This window comes from Athene noctua, chromosome 12 (genome assembly GCF_965140245.1).
Source record: "Athene noctua chromosome 12, bAthNoc1.hap1.1, whole genome shotgun sequence".
NCBI classification, from domain to species: Eukaryota; Metazoa; Chordata; class Aves; order Strigiformes; family Strigidae; genus Athene; species Athene noctua.
Window position 1 is genome coordinate 22,285,004 of NC_134048.1, and position 22,891 is coordinate 22,307,894.

The 22,891-nt window shown below is 43.8% G+C and overlaps 1 protein-coding gene across 4 annotated transcripts in view; it reads right to left on the reverse strand.

The window, feature by feature from the left end:
* FNIP1 (folliculin interacting protein 1) overlaps positions 1-22,891 on the reverse strand; it is a 69,273-nt gene that overhangs the window by 27,572 nt on the left and 18,810 nt on the right. For 2 of the 4 annotated variants that reach the window (XM_074915679.1, XM_074915676.1), the window contains exons 2-3: positions 11,370-11,496; positions 2,450-2,593 (exon numbers count right to left, since the gene is read on the reverse strand). In XM_074915679.1, the coding sequence (XP_074771780.1) occupies positions 2,450-2,593; positions 11,370-11,496 (271 nt within the window). Of the gene's footprint in view, positions 1-2,449; positions 2,594-11,369; positions 11,497-14,263; positions 14,301-18,518; positions 19,121-22,891 lie in introns of those variants that run through there. The other 2 variants (XM_074915678.1, XM_074915677.1) reach the window with 2 other exon arrangements.

A 22,891-nucleotide genomic window follows, 5' to 3' on the forward strand; every position in this document is an offset into this window, starting at 1 on the left:
CAATTCTAAAGAGCTGTAGAAAAACACTTAAGTATTGATTTTCTTTGTCAAGCAACCGAATTAAAAAAAGCAAGTGAAAATCAGCAGCTTTCAAATTTAATTACAGGGGTTTCCCTTTCCTCTGAAAGACGAAGACAAGCAATGCTGAAGGCAAAGAGTGTGATAAGATGCACCCGTGGCCTGTTTCAGTCTGGCATTTCATCTACACTTAATGACAATAATTCTACCATGCACAAGAGGAGATGCACATATTTAATGCACTTAATATGAAAACACTGCTACAGCTCAACTCTTTGGGACTTCAATGCTGCAAAATAAAGGTCACTTAAGACCAAAGTAGAATGCAATCAACTGAGGAAAGGGGTTAAACATTAAAAACTCAAACCAAAAAATAGCTAAGGAGCATCTGGCAAAAAGGGCACAACCTCCGGCACTGACAGCTTGGCCACAAACCAACTCCCTAGGTCATATTTACAAGCTCACATAAAAACTGATCATAAAATACCCACAAGTGTTTGTTAGCGCTCATTAGCATATTAGAGGTAGTAAAATTTGCATGATTTGGAAATTACATTTCTGAATATATTTACAGCATTTAATATTCCACTTACTGTACATATTGTCCTAAAAATAACTAAGTACATATGTAAACTAAAAACACCGTGCAGAAGTAAATGTCAAACGTCCTGATCAACAAATCAGAATACACTGACAAGCAGGTACAGAGGTAACAGTGGTGTCAAAACGTGCAAGTAATTGCGGGCAAGCTTCAAACTGTATTCAGCTTCATCTTCATGGGGCCACATCACATTTGTGAGGGATTTGGATAGGGCATAATTAAAAATATCAAAGTCTGGAACAAAATTTCACTTTGCAATCAAAGTTGCTCGTGTACAGTCGAAGTGTATTTAAATAAGGAAATATAAAGAATGATTTTAAAAGCCCTATAGCATTGTATTATTTGGATTTCTGGTTTATAGCTTTAAGAAAACCAAAGAACTCACAAATACTGCAAATACACTAAGTAACTTCTGAGGTTACCAGTCACAGCAGTTAGATATAGGAAATGCCAGGCTGAGCAGGGTCTGGACAAATTTACTCTGGCCCTTCTGCCTAAACAATACCAAATTTTACTGTGCAGTAAAGAACTCTGGTATTTATGCTCTCTGCTCACTTGCTGGGGAAGCCTGGAAGGAGTACAGGGAACACAGTAGATAGTTTACAACAACTGCACTGTGGAAGACCAACTTAAGCTGAGAGTTTCTCACACACCTTCTGAGCTGCTCACATAGCCACAGATCATTCCAGTTCAACTTGGTGAGATTCTGACTAAGTGATACGTGTGAGGAAATGGGGACTTAAAAGGGAAAACTTTCCACAGCTTTAAAATACACTGTCATGCCAACCACTAAAATTAATTTCCTTTAATAACGTTGGCCATTGTTTGCACAGAGCCTGCCCAGTAGGAGAGACAATTTCTGGATAGTGGGGGGCATCGTTTTTCTTGGTCACACAATGCACGAAGGAGGTTATTTTGTGCTGGAAGGAAGCTGCTGACAGAAATGTCTCTTCCTTTCATAACCGCAGCTAAATGCCCTTCCAGGAAGGGAGGAATGGAAAACAGATCTTCAGCCACCTTACTAAAGCTGTGGAAAAGAGTGTGATGAGAAAGAGAAAACAAGAATAAGCAGCTCACCAAATATAGCAAGAGCTAACGTGACAGTGGGAACTCAGCACTGAAAGGTTCTGCATTTATAGCTACGGTAGATGAAGACATCAGTAGTACTGTACTTCAGAACAGGTTGTGGAGATAGCAGCTTCCCTCAAACACACAATTACTTCATTACAAAGGGTGGAAGGGCTTAGTTCTATTTTAGGGTGGCTTAATATAAAACACTTGTGATCCATGGAAGGAGAGATGACAGAAATATATCCGTGTCAGATGACTCCAGCTACTCCCATGGCCAAAATCTCTTATGTAAAACGTAACTCAATTGCACCGAATCCCTTGTTATAAAGCTGTTACGCAGACTACCCCTACAGGTAGCACATTTCTCAGTTACTTCCTTAGTGTTTAGCAATAAAGTAAACTAAACTACCTCATCTATACCAAGATAAGATATTTGTGCCAAGTCTGATTGTACTGAATGAGTGTTATCACCCAGGTCATAAGACAAAACAAATGCCCTGGAGAAATCGCTGCCATTCAAGACACATCCTGAGAGAACCAGCCGGTTGGTCTTAGACTTGTTCAAACCCAAAGCTCCAGAATTAAACATTACTGAGTCAGAACCAAAGTCTGATTTTGACTGAAAACTGCTCTCCACCACCAGTCTCTAATTTGAAGCATTTTACAACCTTCAGTACCTCACCTGCTGTTAGTATTCGACATGGGTTATGAAAAAAAGAAAAAAAAAAAACAAAAAGGAAGAGTGAAAGAGTGACTCACCTGGTATTTTGGGCATTGTTCTTTAGGATCAGAGAACGAGGAGGACGAATTGATTGAACTATCCAGGGAAGAAGAGCTGTCTCCTCCAGGCTTCAGTTGGCAACATTTCCCAAAAACTCTCACCTGAGCATCACTGCAGAGTTTCTGAAATACAGGCAACATATGTGACTCACTAAGACCCATGACCTGAAATTGCTCTTGCGATTTGCACTTGCCTGTTTAGGTAAGATATTTAACAGCTGAAAGGCTTATGCCCCAGGAAAAATTACCAAAAGACGTACTGGTGTCTCTTCCAGACTGGCTGCACAAAACAAAGCTGAGCTGGTTTACTTCCAACTCGCCAGTAGCCAACAGGTCACTCCAACTCCATTTTCCTAAGTGGCCATCCACCTCTGAAGCTTTTTTAGACCCAGGATTAGAAGAAAGGATGGTACCAAAGCCTATAAAAGAAGGATGGCAACAACAGGCCCCAGCTGTCTTCATCCTGCTCCCTGTGCCCACTGGGGTGGAGGTGACACAGCAGTGTGATGGGCACAGCCCTCCAGAGCAACAATGCCAGCCAGATCAGCACAAGGAGCAGTTCACCGTGTACAGGAAAACAGGCTGATTAGGAATAACCGAGCAAGAACAACAGGGAATTCCAGAGAGATTCACGCTACGAGGACAAGTGGAGAGAAAAGAGACTATTTTTATAGATCTCTCCCTAGCCGTGTCTAAGTCCCCATGTCTTTTCAAAGAGTGGCACAGAGGTGACATGTTCCTCTCGTCTTCGGTAGGAGGGAACTGTGAGGCTGCAAATGGACAAAACTGAAAAACACAGTGTTACAGAGAAGCCAGAAGAGTGTCATAAAATGATGGAGAAATGGTCCAAGGGCTGATTTCTGACAGAGATTCAGAAAGCATAGCAAAAAAGGGAGTTAGGAGGGCTCAGGTGGAGCTGGAACCAACACACAGGATGGCTGGGATCTGTGTCCGCTCTACACACGCAGCACCACCAGCCACTGGCACGGGAGATGCTCCACTACTGTGTCGTTCAGTATTTAAAACCAGTTATGATTTCCCCAGCGCATCTCAGCATCCCAAGCAGAATCAGCACCCCCGTTAGCTAAAGCCATTTACACCAGCATTAGGCAGCCCTCTTCACCTAAAGATCTCGACCTGTTTTTCATACACTCATGACACTCCAACCCACCCACACAAGGTTGGCGTTATTTACATTTCCTAGTGGGCAGCACTAGGAGACAGAAACAGTCAATGCTGCTCAAAATTACTGACTAACTCTGCCCTATGACTTTCTTAATTAACATTTCCTATACAAACCCCAAACCAGTGATAGGGAACTGGAAGCAAACCCTGCTGGAAGCAAGGTTCAAGGGACAGAAGGACATACAGGAGGGCTGTTATCTGTCACAGCTTCATCTCTGGACTCACAGGCCCACATCACAAGCTCCCCCTTCATTCAAAAACGTAAGTGCATCTCAATTTTCAATAGCTACGATAAAAGGAAAAGGCATAAAGTGTGAAATACCCAAGGCATGGGGTGGTAACTTCAAGATTCTGCTCAAAAATCAGCAGCAACTGTACAAAAAGGCAAGTGCCCTCACTGCTGTGGAGGGATTTTCATCAGGGACAAGTCAGGAATCCCACGCCCCTGTCCTAAGCTGCGCAGGGTACTTTTTTCTTTTTTTTTTCCTCCCTTTTTTAGGGGCAGGTGACTTTTATTTGGCCGTAACTGTGAGTGAGCTTTAGCAAAACAGCAGAAAATGTCAGGGATTATCGAGCTCCATGCGGCAGCCTGCACTGCTGCTCCCATTAGAGAGCTGCTGCCGCAGAAAGCCTTGAGGAAAAATGTGCAGACAAATCAGTAATTCTGTGGCAGAGGGGAAGGAAGCATCCACTACCCGCCGAGTCCTGTGCTTTCCTTGCATACACAGCCTCCCATAGTAGTGTCCTCTCATTACGACATCGCGGCGAGTACGTTGAATTCATGCAATATGTAGATGTGCTAATGGCCAGTATCGTGGCTTGAGCACAGTACACAATGGCTGGAACATGTGAATGATCATCATATGACTTCAGTAGGAACTCGTGAACTAGAATTGCATTTTATCTCTGACACAAACAACAATGTCCTCGGCTAGGCGAGCATCATGTGATAAAACCACATAAAATCCACAGGGTTACAGAAGCTTTTGCAGGCAAACCACATTTCAGCTTGCATTTTCCATCAGATGTTGAAAGTTCCTTCTAAAAAGTTACAATTATAACTAAGCTTCCTTGAGACTGTAAAGCCAGTAAATGCATTTCTACAGGTGAAAAAAAAATCCTGTGCATTAAAAAAACCGATAGGCTAAGTTTGCAAATTACTTCCTTTTAAATAATTTCTCCTCATTATCACTGCATTTTTCTGCCCAGCAGCCTTCCCCAGATCCACTGGGGAGTCTGGTATCTTGAAGTCATAGCTGCCTAATTTAAATAGCAAACTGGGAAAACGGCTGTTTGGTCTTTGTAGGGGAGTTTAATGAACCAAGACTCCTGCAAGGACTCTGTAAAGGAGGTCAGGATCTTTCAGATACCACTTTTCAGAACCCTGTGAACAGTAAATCCCTCCTAAAATACAGATGACTGATGAATTTTGGCGTTTGCTCTTTTACAGACTTAGCGTGTGCTTAAAGAATCAACCTGTTGGACAGTGAGATCAGGTACCTGCAATGGCCCTCTCTCCTCTGCGGTTTCTGACTCCAAATGTCAATGAAATTTTAGATGCTACATATCTGAAGATATTATGCATCAAAGGAGCAGGATTACTTGCATTCCAATATAATATTCCAAAGATATTCAAGCCAGGATTCCAACAATAAAAAGGTAACCTAATAATTTAAGAACTGTACAAGGGAAAGTTTCAAAGTTGTGGGTTTTCTTTCCAAACAGACATAGTTGCAACAAATCAGATCCCCAGGCAGAGTGCTGCTGGAGTCCTCTGAAACGCTGGCTTTTGCTGGAGAGCAGAACATCTGCTGGAAGGCTGCCGCGGGCAGCTGCTGCTCCTGGCCACCACGCTGCTCTCCCCGCTGTGGTCACACTCTGTTCTTTCTCTGCCAACTCGCTGCAGATACCACCCAGCTCCAAAGACTTCCAGGCAGTCACAGTTCTTACATTAGAGGTCATCATTTGCTGAAAGTCTTGGAGACCTATCAGGTAATGCTGGAGATAACTTAGAGTAAAATGTCTTTATAGTACGACAGGGTACAAAGTAGTTTTCTACTACAGTTCTGCTTCTGGAATCTCTTTTCTCCACCTCTATCAGCAAAGACCTTTAACTCTTCGCCCACAAGGTCTATAAATTCCTCAGAAAGCGGAAAGAACATGCCCAGTGCTGTGCACAGGAAGAGGAATTTCTGCTGGGCGAGTTTTGGTTTGGGGATAATAAGAAAGTTGAAAGGAGCCTGGTGTGTTGAACTAAATCCAGACTGTGTGCATGTGTGTTAGGGTTGTGAGTGACAAAAGGGAAATGTCATCGTATGCTTCACTCTTTTCTACCTCTCTGTAAGAGCAGGTGCTCAAATACCACTGTTGTAGTAATGATAGAGAAATCTGTATTTCCATGCAAGGTTACCACTCTTCCAAGAGCTCTGTACCTCATTTCCAGAAGAGGTTTTTCAGCAAAACTGAAAAATTATTCCAAAATAGATAAATTAACCCTTTTGCTTTATTAATATGCGTCGGTCTGAATGTGTCATTAGATGTATGCATCCACCTAGGACATGAGAGTAACTTGAACAGTAATTCCTTTCTCCCCTTCAAGTGCTGCTGTTAAAATCCAGGTATCTTTCTTAAAGGCAGCTGTCAAGCACTACCTTCTCCCTTTACTTCCAGAGTTGTCAAGTTCCTCAGTTACTCAGAGGTCAGTGAAAGAAGTAAAGACAACCCTATGCTCCCCTGCCCCACGAGTATTCTTCCATTTCTCTTTACAGAGAATAAGCAGAGCTAAGGAGGTGGGACTCAGCCTCTGTGCTTGCAGCTTCAGCTGTCTGCTCAGCCTGGAAACCTGTCCACTGAGAGCCCGACAGAGACCAGAGTCTCCATTTCACACAACTCACCTAAAAGCAAAAGGCTCACTATCCAATTACTAATCCCTCAAAGCAATTTGCTGTTCAACATTTATCCAGTGCTGAAGTATATTAGAACACGTGGCTAATCCCGGCTTGTTTAAAACAGCATGCCATTTTTCTACTTTGGGATAAATATGACATTTGGAGTGAAAGAAATTGCCGCAGTAGGAGATCAAATATCATATGACCTTTCAGTTAAATTATCCCACAGATAAAGACAACTAGGTTACATGGCAAAAGTGAATTTTTTGCTCCCCAAATCCAAGTTCACTCTTGAACCTCTAGATCTCAAATTCTGCACCCTGGGCCACTCTTTCATTTCTTCAAAAAACCCAAACAAACTCTGCTTCTGAAAATCCTCTTCTGCCTCCAGGTCCTGGGAACAAGCCCCTGCCCTTCTCTAATTCCTTGTCTTTCCCCCCCTCCCAGCCAAACCACCCAAACTCTAGATCCTTGCTCAGCACAGTGCACAGCTTGGCTCTTCCTTTCCTTCCTCCATCCTCTCCCTCACAGCCCCTTGACACTCCTTCCTCCCTAGACTCCACGCCTTCCTCTAGGCTGATCTTTTAGCTTCTTACATGTCCATCAGCACCACTCTTCAGTCAAATCCCAAATGGTGACCACCGTAAGTCACCAGTGGACAACACAAAAAGGAAAACAAGCAGTTAAACGAGGCAGCCAACCCCCATCCCTGAACGCGTTCAGCCTGCTCTGAGGAAAGCCCTGATGCACGGTTCCCCTTCCAGCTTCTTCTTTGGTTTATTCCCCACTTCTCCCTCGTGACACCATTTCTGTGGCGTCCCTATCCCAGCCAATTGCCAACCCTCGGAGGAAAATTCCTCGTACTTCAGTTGGCCTTTGCACACTGACATTTACGGCAACATAACTCATGTGCCACACAAGGCAGCAGCACAGTAAAATACAACACAGCCTTCGCGGAAGGTTAGCGTGAACGCGGTGTCAAGGTTGAGAAGCCAAGCACACAGGGGTCAGGAAAGGCAGAGCCAAGGCTGAAAGCTCAGCACCGGCCGGGCCACCTGGCCCCTGCACCTTAAAAAGGAAAAGGAGCTGCTTGTTGTGCTCGATTAGAAATTCAAATCCTGTCTCACACCTCTTGGACGAGTATATCTGTGTTCACACATGACTCCTGGCTTGGAAACTCTGTACAAGCCAAGGGGGTGGATGTGTGTGAGACCCCCCACAGCCACAAGGCACCACACGGGGAGGCGAGTGGGGCTGGGGGACGCGTGAGCAGCAGGCAGGTGGGGAGGTGTTAAGAGGAAAAGGAGCAGACAAGCACAGAAATGAGTCTACTAGGAGGAATCAGTCACAGGTCGTAACACTATCACCTGCAAATCAAGTAATACAGTCTCATTAGAAACGAGACACTTATTAGTATGACAAACAAACTCTGAAGTAACTCTCTGTAAGAGACAGTGGCTCAAACCCATGAGCTTGCCCATAGAAGTACTTTGATAGCCAAAAATCCAAAGGATGTGGATGTTTGGGTGTGGACGGAGACTGTTTAGTAAAGGCGTCAGCAAAGGCTACGTCTCGTATCGCACACTGCCCTGGTAGACTCGGTTCTGACACATTTGCTTATGACCTGTGTCACAGGGCTGGAAAGGGCAGCCACTCACTCTCCTCTGGGATACCCTGGCAGAACCCAGACAGGGGAATTACCCAATTTTTGGATGCTCGTTGAGGCAGTGGCCTTTCGGCTCTGCTTACAGAGCCCGGCTGATCAACAGCCCATCCCCTGGGAAGCTGGGGAAGAACCTCTCCTGCTTCGCACCAAAAAAGGTATAGGACTCACAAAGGGGATCTCTCTGCCTCCCCCCATGCCAAGTGCCCACAGCTGCCCACGGCAGATCTCTGCCTGGCCTTGCTGGAAACGCCTGGCACAGCCTTCGGCCAACATTCCCGGTGCCGTGGCCGCCAGCCCTCCGAGTCACCAGACCTCTTCTCGGCTTCTCTTGCCAACTTTAACTCTAGCAAGGCTCAGGGAAAACATTACTTCTGTGCAACAAAAATATCTTAATGGCCATACTGCAAACTCTCAGCTGCCTTCTGTCTGCCTCTGTGCAATAACCACCCAACATTCTTGTTTACCTAATATTTAGTTTTACTGAAGACAGGAAGAGGCTGATTTAATATCCAAAGAAAACACAAAATCCTTATTTGTGTCACAGTCACATTTCCCTCACAGATAATATGAACCTAGTAATGCTTTAATAATTAGAGCCCAGCTTGGTGTGAGCACAAACTCTGCAGTTTGCGCTCATCAAAAAGTTGAAGCCTACTGTTTTATTTCTTGAAACATCTGTGTCTGGAAAATTTTACTCTGATGCTCCTTAAATTTTATCACCATACCTTCCCTTACAGAATTCAAATGACTGAGCCATGTTCAACCTTGGTCCATAGCACACAACTCTTGACATATGTAGAGATCAGATATATGAAACAGAGCAAAGTATATCTCACCTTGCTGCAGGCACGCAACTCTTAAATTATAATTGCTTTCATGTCTCACGAGCAACAGAAAATGGGAACTGAAGAACACAGCAACATAAAGCAAACTGAAACCCTCTTGGTTCTCTGCGTTAGACTGATTAGACTTCAACTAGAACAGTCTGGCCACTGCTAGGCACTCCTGCAAATCTCCCCCAGTGTTATTTGTAACTCCAGAGGTATAAATCACGTTAGGAAATAGGGGGGGAGATGCAGAAAGCATTGGCTTTTGTGGGGTGGTGAACAGATATCCTTTCAGAAGGGAGAGTGCCCAGCCCACACACATCTTGCTGCAAAAGGGCAAGAGTGCCTTGGAATGTGCTTAGAGCCAAGATCTGGCTTTGTATAGGCAGGGTGTGTCTTTGTTAATGAAAATCATGATAAAGAGCGAGAAAAATAAACAATGCAATTCCTTGGAAATGGCCAGTACGTACTGCTAACTGTACAAGCCTGTACTAAGCTCGCAGCAAGCTGAGCCGAGGACTCTTCTGCACGTTTTTACCTGCATAATGTTTCTGCTATTGCAAAGTTTTTGTTTTACGAGGAAAAGTTTTGCCTGACATAACATTATCCGAGTGCTGCAGAAGGCAGTTATCATGGCAAACAAATGTTTCAATATATTCTCTTTCAAAGTCTCCTAACACCACAAAAAAAGAAGAAATCTATCAAGTTACTAGAGATGAGTACTGGGCATTTCAAACACCCTGGGAACAGTCTTCCTCCACCACTCTCACATACTCATTTCACAGAGATGGTGAACACAGCTATTTCCACCCCCACTTCCCCCTTAACAAAGAAAAAGAAAGGAGAGATTAATTAATATGGATGTGTATTAGCTTCATTATTAGCCTTTTATTCTGTCCCTGTTGAGCTGCGAAGGCCAACGATCTCTCTGAAATGAACCAAAACAGTGCAGTTTGCAAGTTCACTGGGCAAGTACAGATCTATCTTAAAGAGGTTTTAGGCTTTCAAGAAATCAATTGGAATATGGCAAGAGGATTTATACTGTACAATGTCTTTTTTACTAATGAAGTAATACTTTATAATTAATGAAGTAATAGTAATAAGCACAGCCAGCAATTCGTACCAATAAACCACTTCTAAAGATCTCTTGTCTTTGAAAACCTGTATTCCTGGCAAGAACGCCTAGAAGAAGAGGAATTTATTAAGTTATAAAGCCATTCTAGCAAGTTAAAATTAAAAAGATGCATTTTGTTCAACATTCGTGAAGCTTGATTTGCTTCACAAATTCTGGGAAATTGGGATCTTGATTCATGGCTCTAAAAGCACTAGGAGAAGCCTGGAAGTTAGTGCCTGATGAGACACAAAGTGACTCCCCGAGGCGGGGATATGTGCACGTAGGAAGCACTCAGGACCAGGACGAGAAGCATCAGGCTGGCAGCATTCAGCAGTAGGCCGGAAGAGTTTACAAAGCTGGATGAAGAATCCTCTGGCTGTACTCCAATACCCAACATGAAAATCAGGGCTTGGGGGTAATAATGTTATTTTGTGTACTCCTGCTCACAGAACTTAGTAGGTCCTACGGGTAAAAGCAACTGGAATCATAAATTTCAGTTCACACGGTGCTTTCTGCTTTCAGAGCTTAGAATGGTTTGCAACTGTTTTTAGAGATGGTGAAAAGAAAAGTTCAAAGCAGTGAAATAAGTTGTCCAACCTCACACAACCACTTACAATAGCACTGCGGCTAGAAATTAATCTTCTGGCCAGAGCCCTCAGAAGGAAGTATCCTCATCTGACTGCATCCATTACCGTTTCAATTAATAGATTACCATGCAGACCATGCCAAAAGGAAAAACAGAGGAAAAGTTTTCAAGTAACTTTGTGGAAAAAAAAAAACCAACCCAACTTGTCAGCAAATCACAGAAATGATTGGCAAAAGCAAATCAAACAGGACACAAGAGGACAGGGACTGGGAGGACCTTCCCATGAGGAATGCAGACCCCACCATGGCCTAAAAATACAGCCATAAACACCAGTTTGTGCCCTGCCTCAACCCCCCAGCAGTGCCTGCTGCAGCCCCAGGAAGGAACCCTTCTCTCTGAAAGGGCAGAAAGTAGACGAGCTCAGGAATAAAGAGACCACTATGGTATTTAAAGCTTTTTAGAGCGAAAGCACTGAAGCCTGAATAATTTGCAACTTAACAGGCATTTAAATATAGCCCTGCATATAACCGACGTTTAAACGTTAATGTGAATAAACCAGAACATTTGTGGTTTATCAACCTTGCTATTTGAAAAATTATAGACTAGAACCACGTAAATTAGTAAAATACTCACCGACACCGAAACATCCTCTATTTTTCTTTTAGCACTGGAGTCAAATAAGACATTCCGTCCTCTTCTTTCGCAGTCCTGATACACAATCAGTCGGATCTGACTTGGGTCAAACTCCGGCAAAGGCCAGCTTGAATGAAAAAAGAAAAAGAGCAGAAGGATCAATTACCACAACTCTCTATTACATGGTTCTTTCTACATTATCTGTATATACAACTTTGTTAAAACATAAAGTGGAGCAAATGCAATGCCATTTCATCAAAGCCTTTGATCCTGTAGCCAGCCTTTTGGTTTTTTCTTTCCCATGCACTTGCCAAATTTAGCATAAACAGCACCAATCCACTACGGCCATGTACAGTGATGTGCACAGCGTTACTAGCTCTTGTGCTCTGTCTTGGGATATTTAATCTTTTCTTCAAGTTCCAGCTTTCTGACATCAAAGTCATAGAAGAATTCAGCTTTTGTGTTTAAAGGGAAAAAAAAAAAAATCTCCATCACTGCAAGCACTAGCTTGAAAGCATTCACAATTCAAAAGCAAAAAGAAAAAAGGTATCTATTCTCACTGGCCTCTCCCTTAAGTTATGAATTTCTGCATTTGCAGACATGGGTTTTCAGCCTCATGGGTTGATGCAAAGTACCTTTTCCTCTCCTTCTTCAGGTTCCACAAACACTGTAGTAACACACGTGTACAGCCCTAACCGCAGCGTTGCAGACTGCAGCATTCACAGCAGCCGCTACGCTTTGGCGCCGGGGAAGAGAGAACCACGTGGAGCTTGGTCCTGGCTATACGCTCAGGTCCCCGCTACATTCAGACTTAGAAATAATCTCCACTTAAGCCACTGTGCTTCCAGGCCACGCTGGTGCATGGGTCAGCAGAACACACGTGGCAGTGCTCTTCGAACACACGGATTCCCAAACTGGGTTTGCAGGCAGTAACAAGGAAAGGAGCTCTCCTGGGCCTCTGCCCTCCCTGGTGCCACCGACTGCGGGGGAGCTCTGCAAAGGGAGAAAACTTGCAGGGCTCAGGCTTGAATACCATTGCATAATCTTGCCTTTACAGGTGCTTTGTAGCCATCATCCTAAATTTCCATCTTAAAAAGCCAGTCATTGCTTTAAAGCCCAGCAAGCATTGTTGCCCATGAGCTTGGGAATCCATTTTCACCAACACCTTCTCAGTTCTTGGAAGATAGGCAACAAGACGCCTGCTTTATCCATGAAGCCAACAGGAATCATCTTTCAGCTAGTTACGAGCCATTTCCTAGATCAAGTGAAATTCTATCTTCCTTATCCTTGGCTTTTAGGCAGGCAGCCTTAGCATGAAACCTCAAGAAGTGAGAAACAAGGTCCTGGAACTTTCCAGCCATTAATGAAGGATACAGGCTCCCAGTTTACAAGGAGCTGTACATTTATTTCAGCAAAAAGACACCTGTAAGTGATAATATGGATTAAAGTAAATCTGGCATGCTAGAGTCCAAGACTCTGGTGAATTCTCCTCTCCTCTGTCCCTCTCATTCACCAACTGAGAGGTTTCCTTCTCTGCACCCATGCTTTATGTGATTGTTAATGATGATTTAGAACCCAACAACTTCTCTATCAGGGCAGGGCAGAGAGTCAATTCAATCACTAAAGCCATGGTTGCCTATCAGAAGTTTTTAAGGCTATCCAATATAGATTCACAAGCTTTACAACTAGTGTAGCCCCAGTGAGGTGAAACTAAGACATACAGTTACTTGGCCTCTTGAGAGAGGAAATCCATTTCCTAATCTGCTCAGCCCCACCATTTAGCAACAGGAGAGAAAAACAGAAGCTGCAGAGAAGACAGCGTGCAACAAATGTCAAAAGCCACTTATTGCAAGAAAAAAGGCTTGAGCAACTTGAAACTGAAGTAACTTGATGTCTAGATATGGGGGCAAAGCACCGCGTACCCTCTCTGGTGGGGCACCTAGAGCCAAGCATCGTCCAGAGGGCCATGCCCCCACGCAGAGCAGACTGCAAACGGAGAAAATTCCGTACTGAAAACCAGGAAGGCTGACAAACTCAGAGCAGAGCTTACATTTACCGGGGGCTCTGCTAATGAGCCCCATCTTGCATTTCAGAAAGTGTAAAAAAAACCCAAAATCCATATTGTTTGATGCATATGTGGAGTGTTCTCAACTGAGAGGCTCAAAGGCACCGGAGCTGGGAGCGGTTCCTTGGAAGAGCCTGCCTTGAGGAGAGGTGAGGAGGCAAGGGAGACCACTGGATAAAGTGGCTTCCTGGATCCTTATAGTTAAGCAAAACCAATGGAAGTCTCAAAACTAATTTTGTTTCCAGATAGGCCACTGTGGTTTCTACAAAGAAACAGTATGTGACAATAACAACCAACTGCTTGCCAAAAAGGTGCTATCGCTTGCTCCACCCTTGCAACGCAGTTGATTTTCCTTCACACTCAGACAAAAGCATGTCTTCCATTACCTAGTGCTTTTGATATTTGACTTTGAAATTACTGGCAAAGAAGGGCAGTAGCTGTTCCAGATCGTAGGAAAGTCTACTTATAAAAAGCTCCAAGAGCAGATTACACACCGAGAGGAGAGAAAGCTAAATATAAAACTCTTGCTGTATTCGGAAACATATTTGATCAAGGTAACAAGAGCTTGTTTACTCCTCAGCTTCTTCACATGACATTTTAACTTTCTCTAGACAAGCATTAAGTAGATATTATCCATCGTAATTTGTGATAATTCCAAATAAGTGTTATCTCTGTTACATAATAGAGTCCTTAAGCACATTTCAGCCTTGCAAAAACATTCCCTGGCAATAGCGGGCCACTTCCCAAACCAGAAGAAACTTTCAGAGAGCTGGAGGAAAGTTCATTTAGACAGACAGTAAACAGAGGCAGACTGGCACCCCCGACTCACCACCACCACCTCCCAGCCAGGCACATTTTTCTGGAGAAGCGGGACACAGAGTAGCCTTGCCGTTGCTGTCAGCAGCTTTAAAGTACCGTTAAGCTTGATATCTGGATAGATTATCCCCAGAAACGCACAAATTCCTGTGTGCAATACGCTGGGCAGGTTCTCAAAACAAATGTAACAGGGCAATGCTCCAGCGCTGCTCTTCAGCCGGATGAAAACTGACCTAGATCTTCTGAATATAATTAGTTCTGTTTATAAATGGAAACTAACTTTGACATTTAACTGATGTTTTCTTGAGATTCGTATAGGAAAACCAGGAGATGTAGAATTAAATGTCCTAGCAATGTTAATGCCAAGGTGAGTCTCCATCTCACACACTGTTCTAGAAATCTCTTAATGAGGACTTTTTGGTGTGTGACCCACCAACCACTCTTTGATCTCTCCTTGAAACTGATTATATTTAAAGAAACCAAACCCAGAACAAACAAACAGAAAAACCACCACCAAGAGAACCCCAGCAATCTTTTCCCCGCCCGCAGCATTTGTGATTTTCCCACACAGTTAGTGCTGTGAGTTCACGCATCGAGCAAGAGAAAAAAAGAGTGATAAATTATTTCTGAGTCGGACACCAGTCCCGTGGAGATCTCCATAATTCCTCTAGAATGAGACGTTCAGAAACACCTGTATGAATAGAACAGCGTAGATATCATTGACGTATAAATACTGGGTGAGATATTTCAGAAGCAAATCACATAAAACCAGATCTCACAAAATCACAGACCAGTTGTGGCTGGAAGGGCCCACTCGAGGTCATCTGCTCTGACCCCCCCGCACGGATGCAAATGCAACTACAAAGCACAGAAGGGAATTATTTGGGACGGAAAGGCAAACTTTCACATGAATAATGATGGAATTATTAAAAACTACTAATAGTGAAATCAAGGCCTGAAAAATGATATTTTAATGCATGTTCACACTTAAGCCCTGCTACTGTTCAGCTCTTCTCTTTCGCCAGTTTTGTTTTCCTGCCTTTGTTAGAATATTACTTGTAGTTTACATTTACAGATCCTTACACGCTTCCTGACACCTGTACTGCAAGTTGCACAGCAATCCAGAACTCCAAATGCTCTCCAAGGATGGATTTTCTCACGTATCTAATTCCTGGAGTTTATTACTGCCATAGACATTTCTCAGCAAGAGGCAACTGAATGGCTTTAAATTGGTATCACTACACTCTGTGCAAGTTTTAATAACGAATCGACAGACACAGAAATCCTTCGTTACCACTCTACCAATTAAAATACAAGATTTTCCTCTGTAATTGAAAGCAAGAACATTCCTTCCTCCTCGTTTCCACTAGAACACTAACAGCACTTCTTCATTACATTCAAGGTTTAGCTTCATTACATTCAAGGTTTAACTTAATACTATTTTTTCCTCTTGCCTGAGACTTTACTTTTAGAACTACTTCATATTAACACAGCTTAGATAGTATCCCATTACTTTTTAATAATTAACACAGGTATTTTAGAAGTCTTAAAAGCAACTGAAGCAAACTGATGAAGACGTTAAGCAGGTAGGAACTGTAGAAGAGTTTGCTAAAAAGTAAAGTTGCTCAAAACCAGAACATGACTAATCATTGAAAAAGTAAGTTGAAACTATCAGTCAAACTATTGTTTTCCTACATCATATTACCCATAGTTATAAAAACTGCCTGGTGATGAATCACTTTGAACTATTTTTAAATGCATCTACGCAAATGATATTTATAGTTTATGCTAGCTTATCTGTTCTGCGTGTTTTTCGTGTTAGTACCTTTTCGAAAGGCTGAGAGGAACAGCCAGGGCAGAGCAGACGGCAGGTTCACCTCGCCCCACGCCCTCCGCCTGCAGGGACACACCTTCCCTCCGTCACTCCTCAGCTGAGCATCCGAACAGAGCCACGGGGATCGCCGGGGCTTATCTCCAACTCCTGCAGGTGATACTCTTCATCTATTACTGTTGTGACGGTGGTGCTCAGACCCAGCCAACTTCTACACAAGCGTTGAGCAGACTGTCCCTGTCTTGAAGAGCTTACGTTGTAAATGTGAGCCCGTTCCACCCGGTGCCCTGGGATATTTCAGCTCCACGTTCCGTGGAGATGTATGTCCACGTGGAAGCAGGCTCATCACCTGCACGTATACAGCCCAGCAGTAGTTAGGATCCTGGGGTTGCTTTGTTACAGGGAAGGGTGATCGGAAGCAGAAGGACAATGGTCCTTGCCTAGTCCCAGCATCGTATCACACACCTCTCACTCTGACTGAGGTGCCTTTTCCAGCAAGGATTCCTTTCTCCTGCCCAAATTCCTCTGCACATTTCACTTATCTGTTACTGCCTTTTTTTTTTTTTCTTTTGCCTTGAGAAGATACAACAAAAGTTGAGTATATAAGACACATGGGAAGGGTATTGTACGTATTCAAATTCCCTTGTACTGCAAGTCAATAATTCACTTCTTATTTGGCCATTATTGTACAAAGACAGCTGTGTAGACCTTTCTGAAAGCGTACAGCTGATTTGGAAGCAATGAAAACAGCAATGTAGGGCATGTTAATGATGCTTCCAGCTTTGGAAGACCACCCATTAGCTTTTTTTAAAGAGCCACGGGCAGGTTATTTGTTTTTTTAATAACACCACCTGAAACACAAAATAACTTGGTCAGGATTGACACGATAAGTATGATCCAGACTGCGTTGCCATTTGCAGAGCTGGCATTTTCAGGGAGAGATTCCATTTAAATGCTGGTGACATAACGTGACCGTAAGGCTGCAAGGGGGAAGAAGATCCCGAAACTAGAGAAACCACGGGACCTATACTTAGAAAAAATTTTGCAAGATAATTGTCTTTGCAATAGTTGAGGTCATTTCAGGGTTGCATGACTGTTGTGGTGAATGCCTGCTGATTCTGCAGAGAAAACCGGTGTCTGTGACTTGATCAGGCCCACGGAGGGAGCCCGTGATGACTGATTGCGAAGGAGTTTACCCCGCGACGCTGCCCTCCTTCACTCTGCCCTCAGCTGGGCTTTCGCAGAACTCAAGGGACCGGTTCTCTGGGTAGCTCGGAAGAACTGATAGACGGTGGCTCCTCCCAGGGACAACCACTTACAACGCGTGAGGGCTTGCAGCGGTTACATTTTTAAGGTTTATCACGAGGAAATAATGTTTCTTGAAAAAAAAAAAATTAAATTCAGGCCACCCCCTTTTCATTTCTTGAAGGAGGGCGACACGTCCACAGGCACTGCAGCGCTGTAGAGGTCAGCTCCGTGCTACATCTATAAATCTCTCCTGTTCACTTACCAGCTTAGCAATCCTCACCTTGAATAGCTGCACTACTTGAGCTCCAGGAAACTTCTGCTGCTTACACTAAGCACACATTGTACACAAGAAACATATTCAGTCAGCCAGATATTTCACACTCGGTGTAATAAACTTGGACCTAAACTTCAATTGGATTCCAAGGTCCTTGGCTCTGTCCAATTCTTTTAACTGTATATGAAGCTGACTTCAGTTTGTTTTCATTTTTTTTATCTCCATTCTACTAAGTCACTTGGCTCTCATTAAGATACCTGATTTATACTCTAAAGTCCAATACATGAGCCAGATGCCTTTCCACAAGCAAAAAGACATTAATATATACAGGTTAGGTGCAGCCTAGTCAACACATTAATCATAATCTGGAGTGTGATATTGAAAATAAGTAGGTTGGAAGGTTTAGTTAAAGACATGTAGCATGTTGAGTAACTTTGCAATTTACACAGCTTCAGAATTTACAATTAGTAATTTCATAGAGTATTTTTGGGACCACTTCACGTACGTCATTTCAAAAAGTACCTGTTCAGCTTTTAGCTGATTTAAGCACGTATATGCACGCAAACATACGCACATACACACACAATCTCCGTGCTCTTCTGAAATGCCTGTGTTAATAAAAACCACACACAAACGAGACACAGCTCCTTTCAGCTAAACTCACCAGCACTGAACACAATGTTTACATTATTCAAGTAGACTGCACTTCCCTTTGCAAAATTACAACAGACAGAACCAATCCAGGGGAAAAAAAAATACATTTGTGCCATTTAGCATATAACTGTAAGAAGAATCGTAAAAAAAATGAAATCTCTAAGAGCTTCACACCTCTGGGAAAGAAATACTTTCATCCCAGTGAAAATATTAAGCTTTCAAATAATTAAAATAATCTCGAGAACTGTGCAGTGACCGTACCTGGGAAGCATCTTTGTCCCCCGAGCAGTTCCACTTTTCAAAATCCCTATAAACTCCTGTTGTGCCCGGCTGCCAACTCAGGTTAATAATAGCAATGAGCCATATTCATCCAAAACCACAAGACTGTCAGGTGACATATCAAGAGGTCTGAATTTAACTCAAACAAAAGACTCTCCATGCTGCAATGCAAAAGGCTTAATCCTAGCAACAGGATCACAAAAGCCACCTTAAAGAAAGCAGTTCGCTGAGGCGCAATATAGGCGTTTGCACGAGGCTGCGTTTGCACTGCCCTGGAGTTTCATAACCCAAATCCTGCCCCTCCATTCTGCTGCACAGCCCGGGATTTCTGCTCGAGTAAATAATCGCCCGTCTTCCCCGCTCCTTTGTCTCTTCCAGTGTATCGCTGCAGAGGAGATCAATCTAATTCATGGGAAAGCTAAGCGCTGCTTTGGCAGCCGCCGGAGCGTACATGTCAGTCCCATCTATCCTCCTCCTCTAGCGAACGTGAGCGGAGTTGAGTCTCATGACCCAAGTCCCCTGGCAACTGTGGCCGCCGTCCTGCACCTCCACGAGCCGCGACCGTCGGGAATTCAGCCTGCTCGGCGAAGGATCACAGAATCATAGTAGAAGGAAGAGGGAGGCGGGGTGGGAGAGGGGGGGGGGGTGCAAAAGCAACGCGGCCTCCTTCCAGACTGCACCCCCAGCCTTTACATTCCTGGGAGCGCCGGGATGCTTGTGCCGGAGCCCGGCAGAGCGGGGGCCGAGGGGTGGAAAAGCGAGCGCTGACAGCCATCATGTGACCCAGCTGTCAGCGCGTGCCACCTGGAGCCGCCATCCGCCGCCATCCGCCGCCCCCCGCGCACCGAGCCACCCGCGAGATAAAGGCCTTTCAACGTTTAACTGTACGGGGGGCTCCTCGGCGTGCGCCCGGGAAGGGGGAAGAGGTGCCCACGGCTGCCCACGTCGGCCGCCCACCCTGGCATCGCCGGTGCGCGGCTCCTCAGCGTGTCACCGGGCTGAGCAAAACCCGCTCTGTTCCACCGATCGCAGCGGCGCCCGCTCCCCCTCCCCATCACCTCCTATAAGAACAAAGAAAGCACTGTATGCCCTGGAAGGCCTCATTAATATTACAAGTGAAGCATCAGGGACATGCAAGACCATTGGACAGCAATATATAGTGGGTTGGTTTTGTTGGTTTTTTTTCAGAGGGGGGGGGGCAGGAGGGAGATGCGAAATAATGCCCACAAAGAAATCCTGACCAACCTGATAGCTGTAAACAAGGTTTCATGATTGCTCTTGCCGTGACCCAGGCTGTGCTAGGAAGGCTGCCCGGGACATCACAAAAGCAAAGAGTTTGCTATTTAAAGAACTTTTTTCTCTAAGTTGTGGGGGAGGAGAGAGAGATGGACAGGGAAGTGAGGAAGGAATCGGGCATCCAAAAAAGCAATGTATGTTAAAAGCCATCAAGCACTGTCACAGGCATATGTAGGGTCAATCATTCATACTATTAATTTTGTATTATCTTTGGGCAAAGATCAAGAAAGATATATAGGCAGGAGACTGTAGCATCACAGCTCCTACTTCAGGTTTCAGTGTCTGAAAACCTACAGGTTTTGCCACTATTTCAAATGCAAAGGCAGCAAAAATCCATTATATCACCAGGATTTCCTGCTCCACTGTATCCCACAACACAAAGCTCAGGGCTGCCGATGATTCCCGTATCACAGAATTGTTTGGGCTGGAAGGGACCCTTAAAGGTCTTCTCTATCCCTGGGTGTGTGAACTGACGCACTCGTTCATGGGCTCTGGACCCTAAGACCCAACAACCCCAACAGTCTGGATGATGTTTTGCCCTCCAGGACATGTTCCACCAGAGAACACCAAGTTCCCTCTTGTGCTACATGTCTCCTCGACTAAGTTCAGGGAGAAATCCTGAATCTATTGACACAACAGCAGTTTTGCTGCTCACATACAGGAAGGTAATATTTTTATGTTTGGTGCTGCGCAAGTGTTTTGACATAGAAGGAGACAAACTAAGAATTAGACGTTTACTTTGTTCCAAATCCAAAACCATTACCTTTTGTGACCATAAATATAGGAAATTTCTCATTTAGAAATGAAGAGTTGAGGTCCTGACCCCACACAGACGTACATCACAGACTTGGCTTTTCATATGTGACTAGTGCCAGGGAATTCAATGGAGTTACTCACAGGAGCAAAATTGGGCACGTGCTGTTTACAGGACCCGTGCCTTAAAACCAAAGCTTGCCTGTAAAGCTTAAAATGCCAAGCCTTGGGACTTGTAAACAATAACATTTGACCTCTCTTACCTTCTCGATCTAGTGAAAGGAATGTGCTGTGCACAGTAACTTTCTTTACCTGTGTGGCCAACGCATCGCTCTCTAAAGGTTACTGATGTCAAAAGTGACCTTTTTTTCTTAGACACGCAATGGTGAGAAGTTCAGTTCAATGTATTATGTAAACATTTATTTACAGGAGTCACATCTAAGGTTTCTATTTTACCTCAGGGTAACCTGATGCGTATTAAAGACAAGTGCTTTGAAAGCAAAGCCAGCCTCCGTCCAACAACTGCCGAGGAAAAATATTAGAAGGAATTTCTCTTCAAATAGAGACAGACTCAAAGTGTACGGAGCGTAATAGTGCTTTAGCCAGATCAGCGAATATTTATTGCTTGAGGAAGGACTTCAGATACTCAGTGTTGGTTCAAACACACTGTCACCATTCCCACATCCAAGAAAACACTCGGGACTCTTTAAGATTAAACACGCACCCTCCTCTTCTCTAGCTGTATATGCAGGCACAGTGAACATCCTATTTACTGATCTGGAACAGAGGAGCTAAGTTTCGAAAAACAACAGTTAGTAAAGAAGCCGTAATTACAATATTCCAGATAAAGTAACATGTTTTCAGCTATGCTGTGAAAGCTTTATGGGGTTTGCAACAGGCCTATGGCATCTATCATTGAAAGGTGTCTCCAAAAAGTGTCTCCAGAAAGGCAGCTTATTTTTTTTGTTGGTTTGTTGGGTTTTTTCCTCAATTACAAAAGAAGTCCCTCATTTACCACCTTGGCACTATTTGGTTTTGGCAGGGAACTTGATACTCTCCATCCCTTTGAAAGGGTGCGAGCTTCTTTGTGCGCGTGTGTGTAAATGTGAACTTGGGAAACAAAGCTGGTAATACTGTAGCTTCAGAAAAACACTTAACAGATTCAAAAAATAAGGTGATCAAAATCTCCTGCCTTAGCCCATCACCTTCCAGAGCGGTCCCGAGACGGCACTTCAGTATCCACAGACACCCTCCCACTGCAGGTGGGTCCAGCCACAGCGAACAGCCGAGAGGATGCAGCACCCCAGAGATCCTGCACAGACCCCTGGGCTGGACCGGGGCTGTGCCTCCTTCTTAAACATGCATAAACTAAAAAAAATCCTCAAAACGAAACAGCACTAAAAAAGTTATTTCCTTCATTTTATCCAAAGGCATTTCTGAAAACAGTTAAAACTACTGCCGAGGCTCATATGCACCTTTTGGGTATAAATCATCTGACTTTAAACCAAGGAGACATCAGTTTGCTCCAACCACAAGCTAAAAAAGTAATGAAATGATTCATTTTTGTTCTCCACTGCCTTAACGAGTTTTTTTAGTCTTTCTCCTGAAAGAAGGCTTCCCTCACACATGTTGTAAATGCACACAACAAAGAGCCAGTAAGCAAGCCAAGAAATGTTTACTGCTTAGTAATGTACGAAGGTAGGAGCTGGAAGCCACACTAGACAAAGAGAGAAAACCAATTAGGGTTTTATTTGAGATCTGACTCGAAATACTTGGATACCATTCCTCTACAAAATACTTGCCTTAGTAGGATTACCACTGAGCAAGACTTTTTTTTTTTTTTTAAAAAAAGTGCTTTCTGTGCATTATTTGTATCCCTGTAAAAAAAATTTCCACTGCATTCCTCACTGCTAGAGAGGAAGAGTGGACAGTATTAAAGCCTTAACCCTCCGTCTACAACCGGAGCACATACCCATACCTGCACGCACCATAGATATGTGCACAAAAACAGGAGCCCAGCCAAAGGTCAGCAAGAGCCAAAACAATGAGGAAGATCACTGCAAACAAAAACCTAGACCTCATTTTCTTTAAAGGAAACCAGATTTTTAAATATCAAAAAAAGTGGTTTACGTATGCAACACCATAAAAAAAAAAAAAAATCAACAGAAAACCAAAGTTTACAAACTCCATACACAGGATTCTCACAAGCAGCAAGAGGTCTCATGACTGGAATAAACTGTCTCTACCAGCAGTGTAAAGGAGCATCAGCATAAATACAGATCTGCCAGGCAGCATTGCGGGAGGGT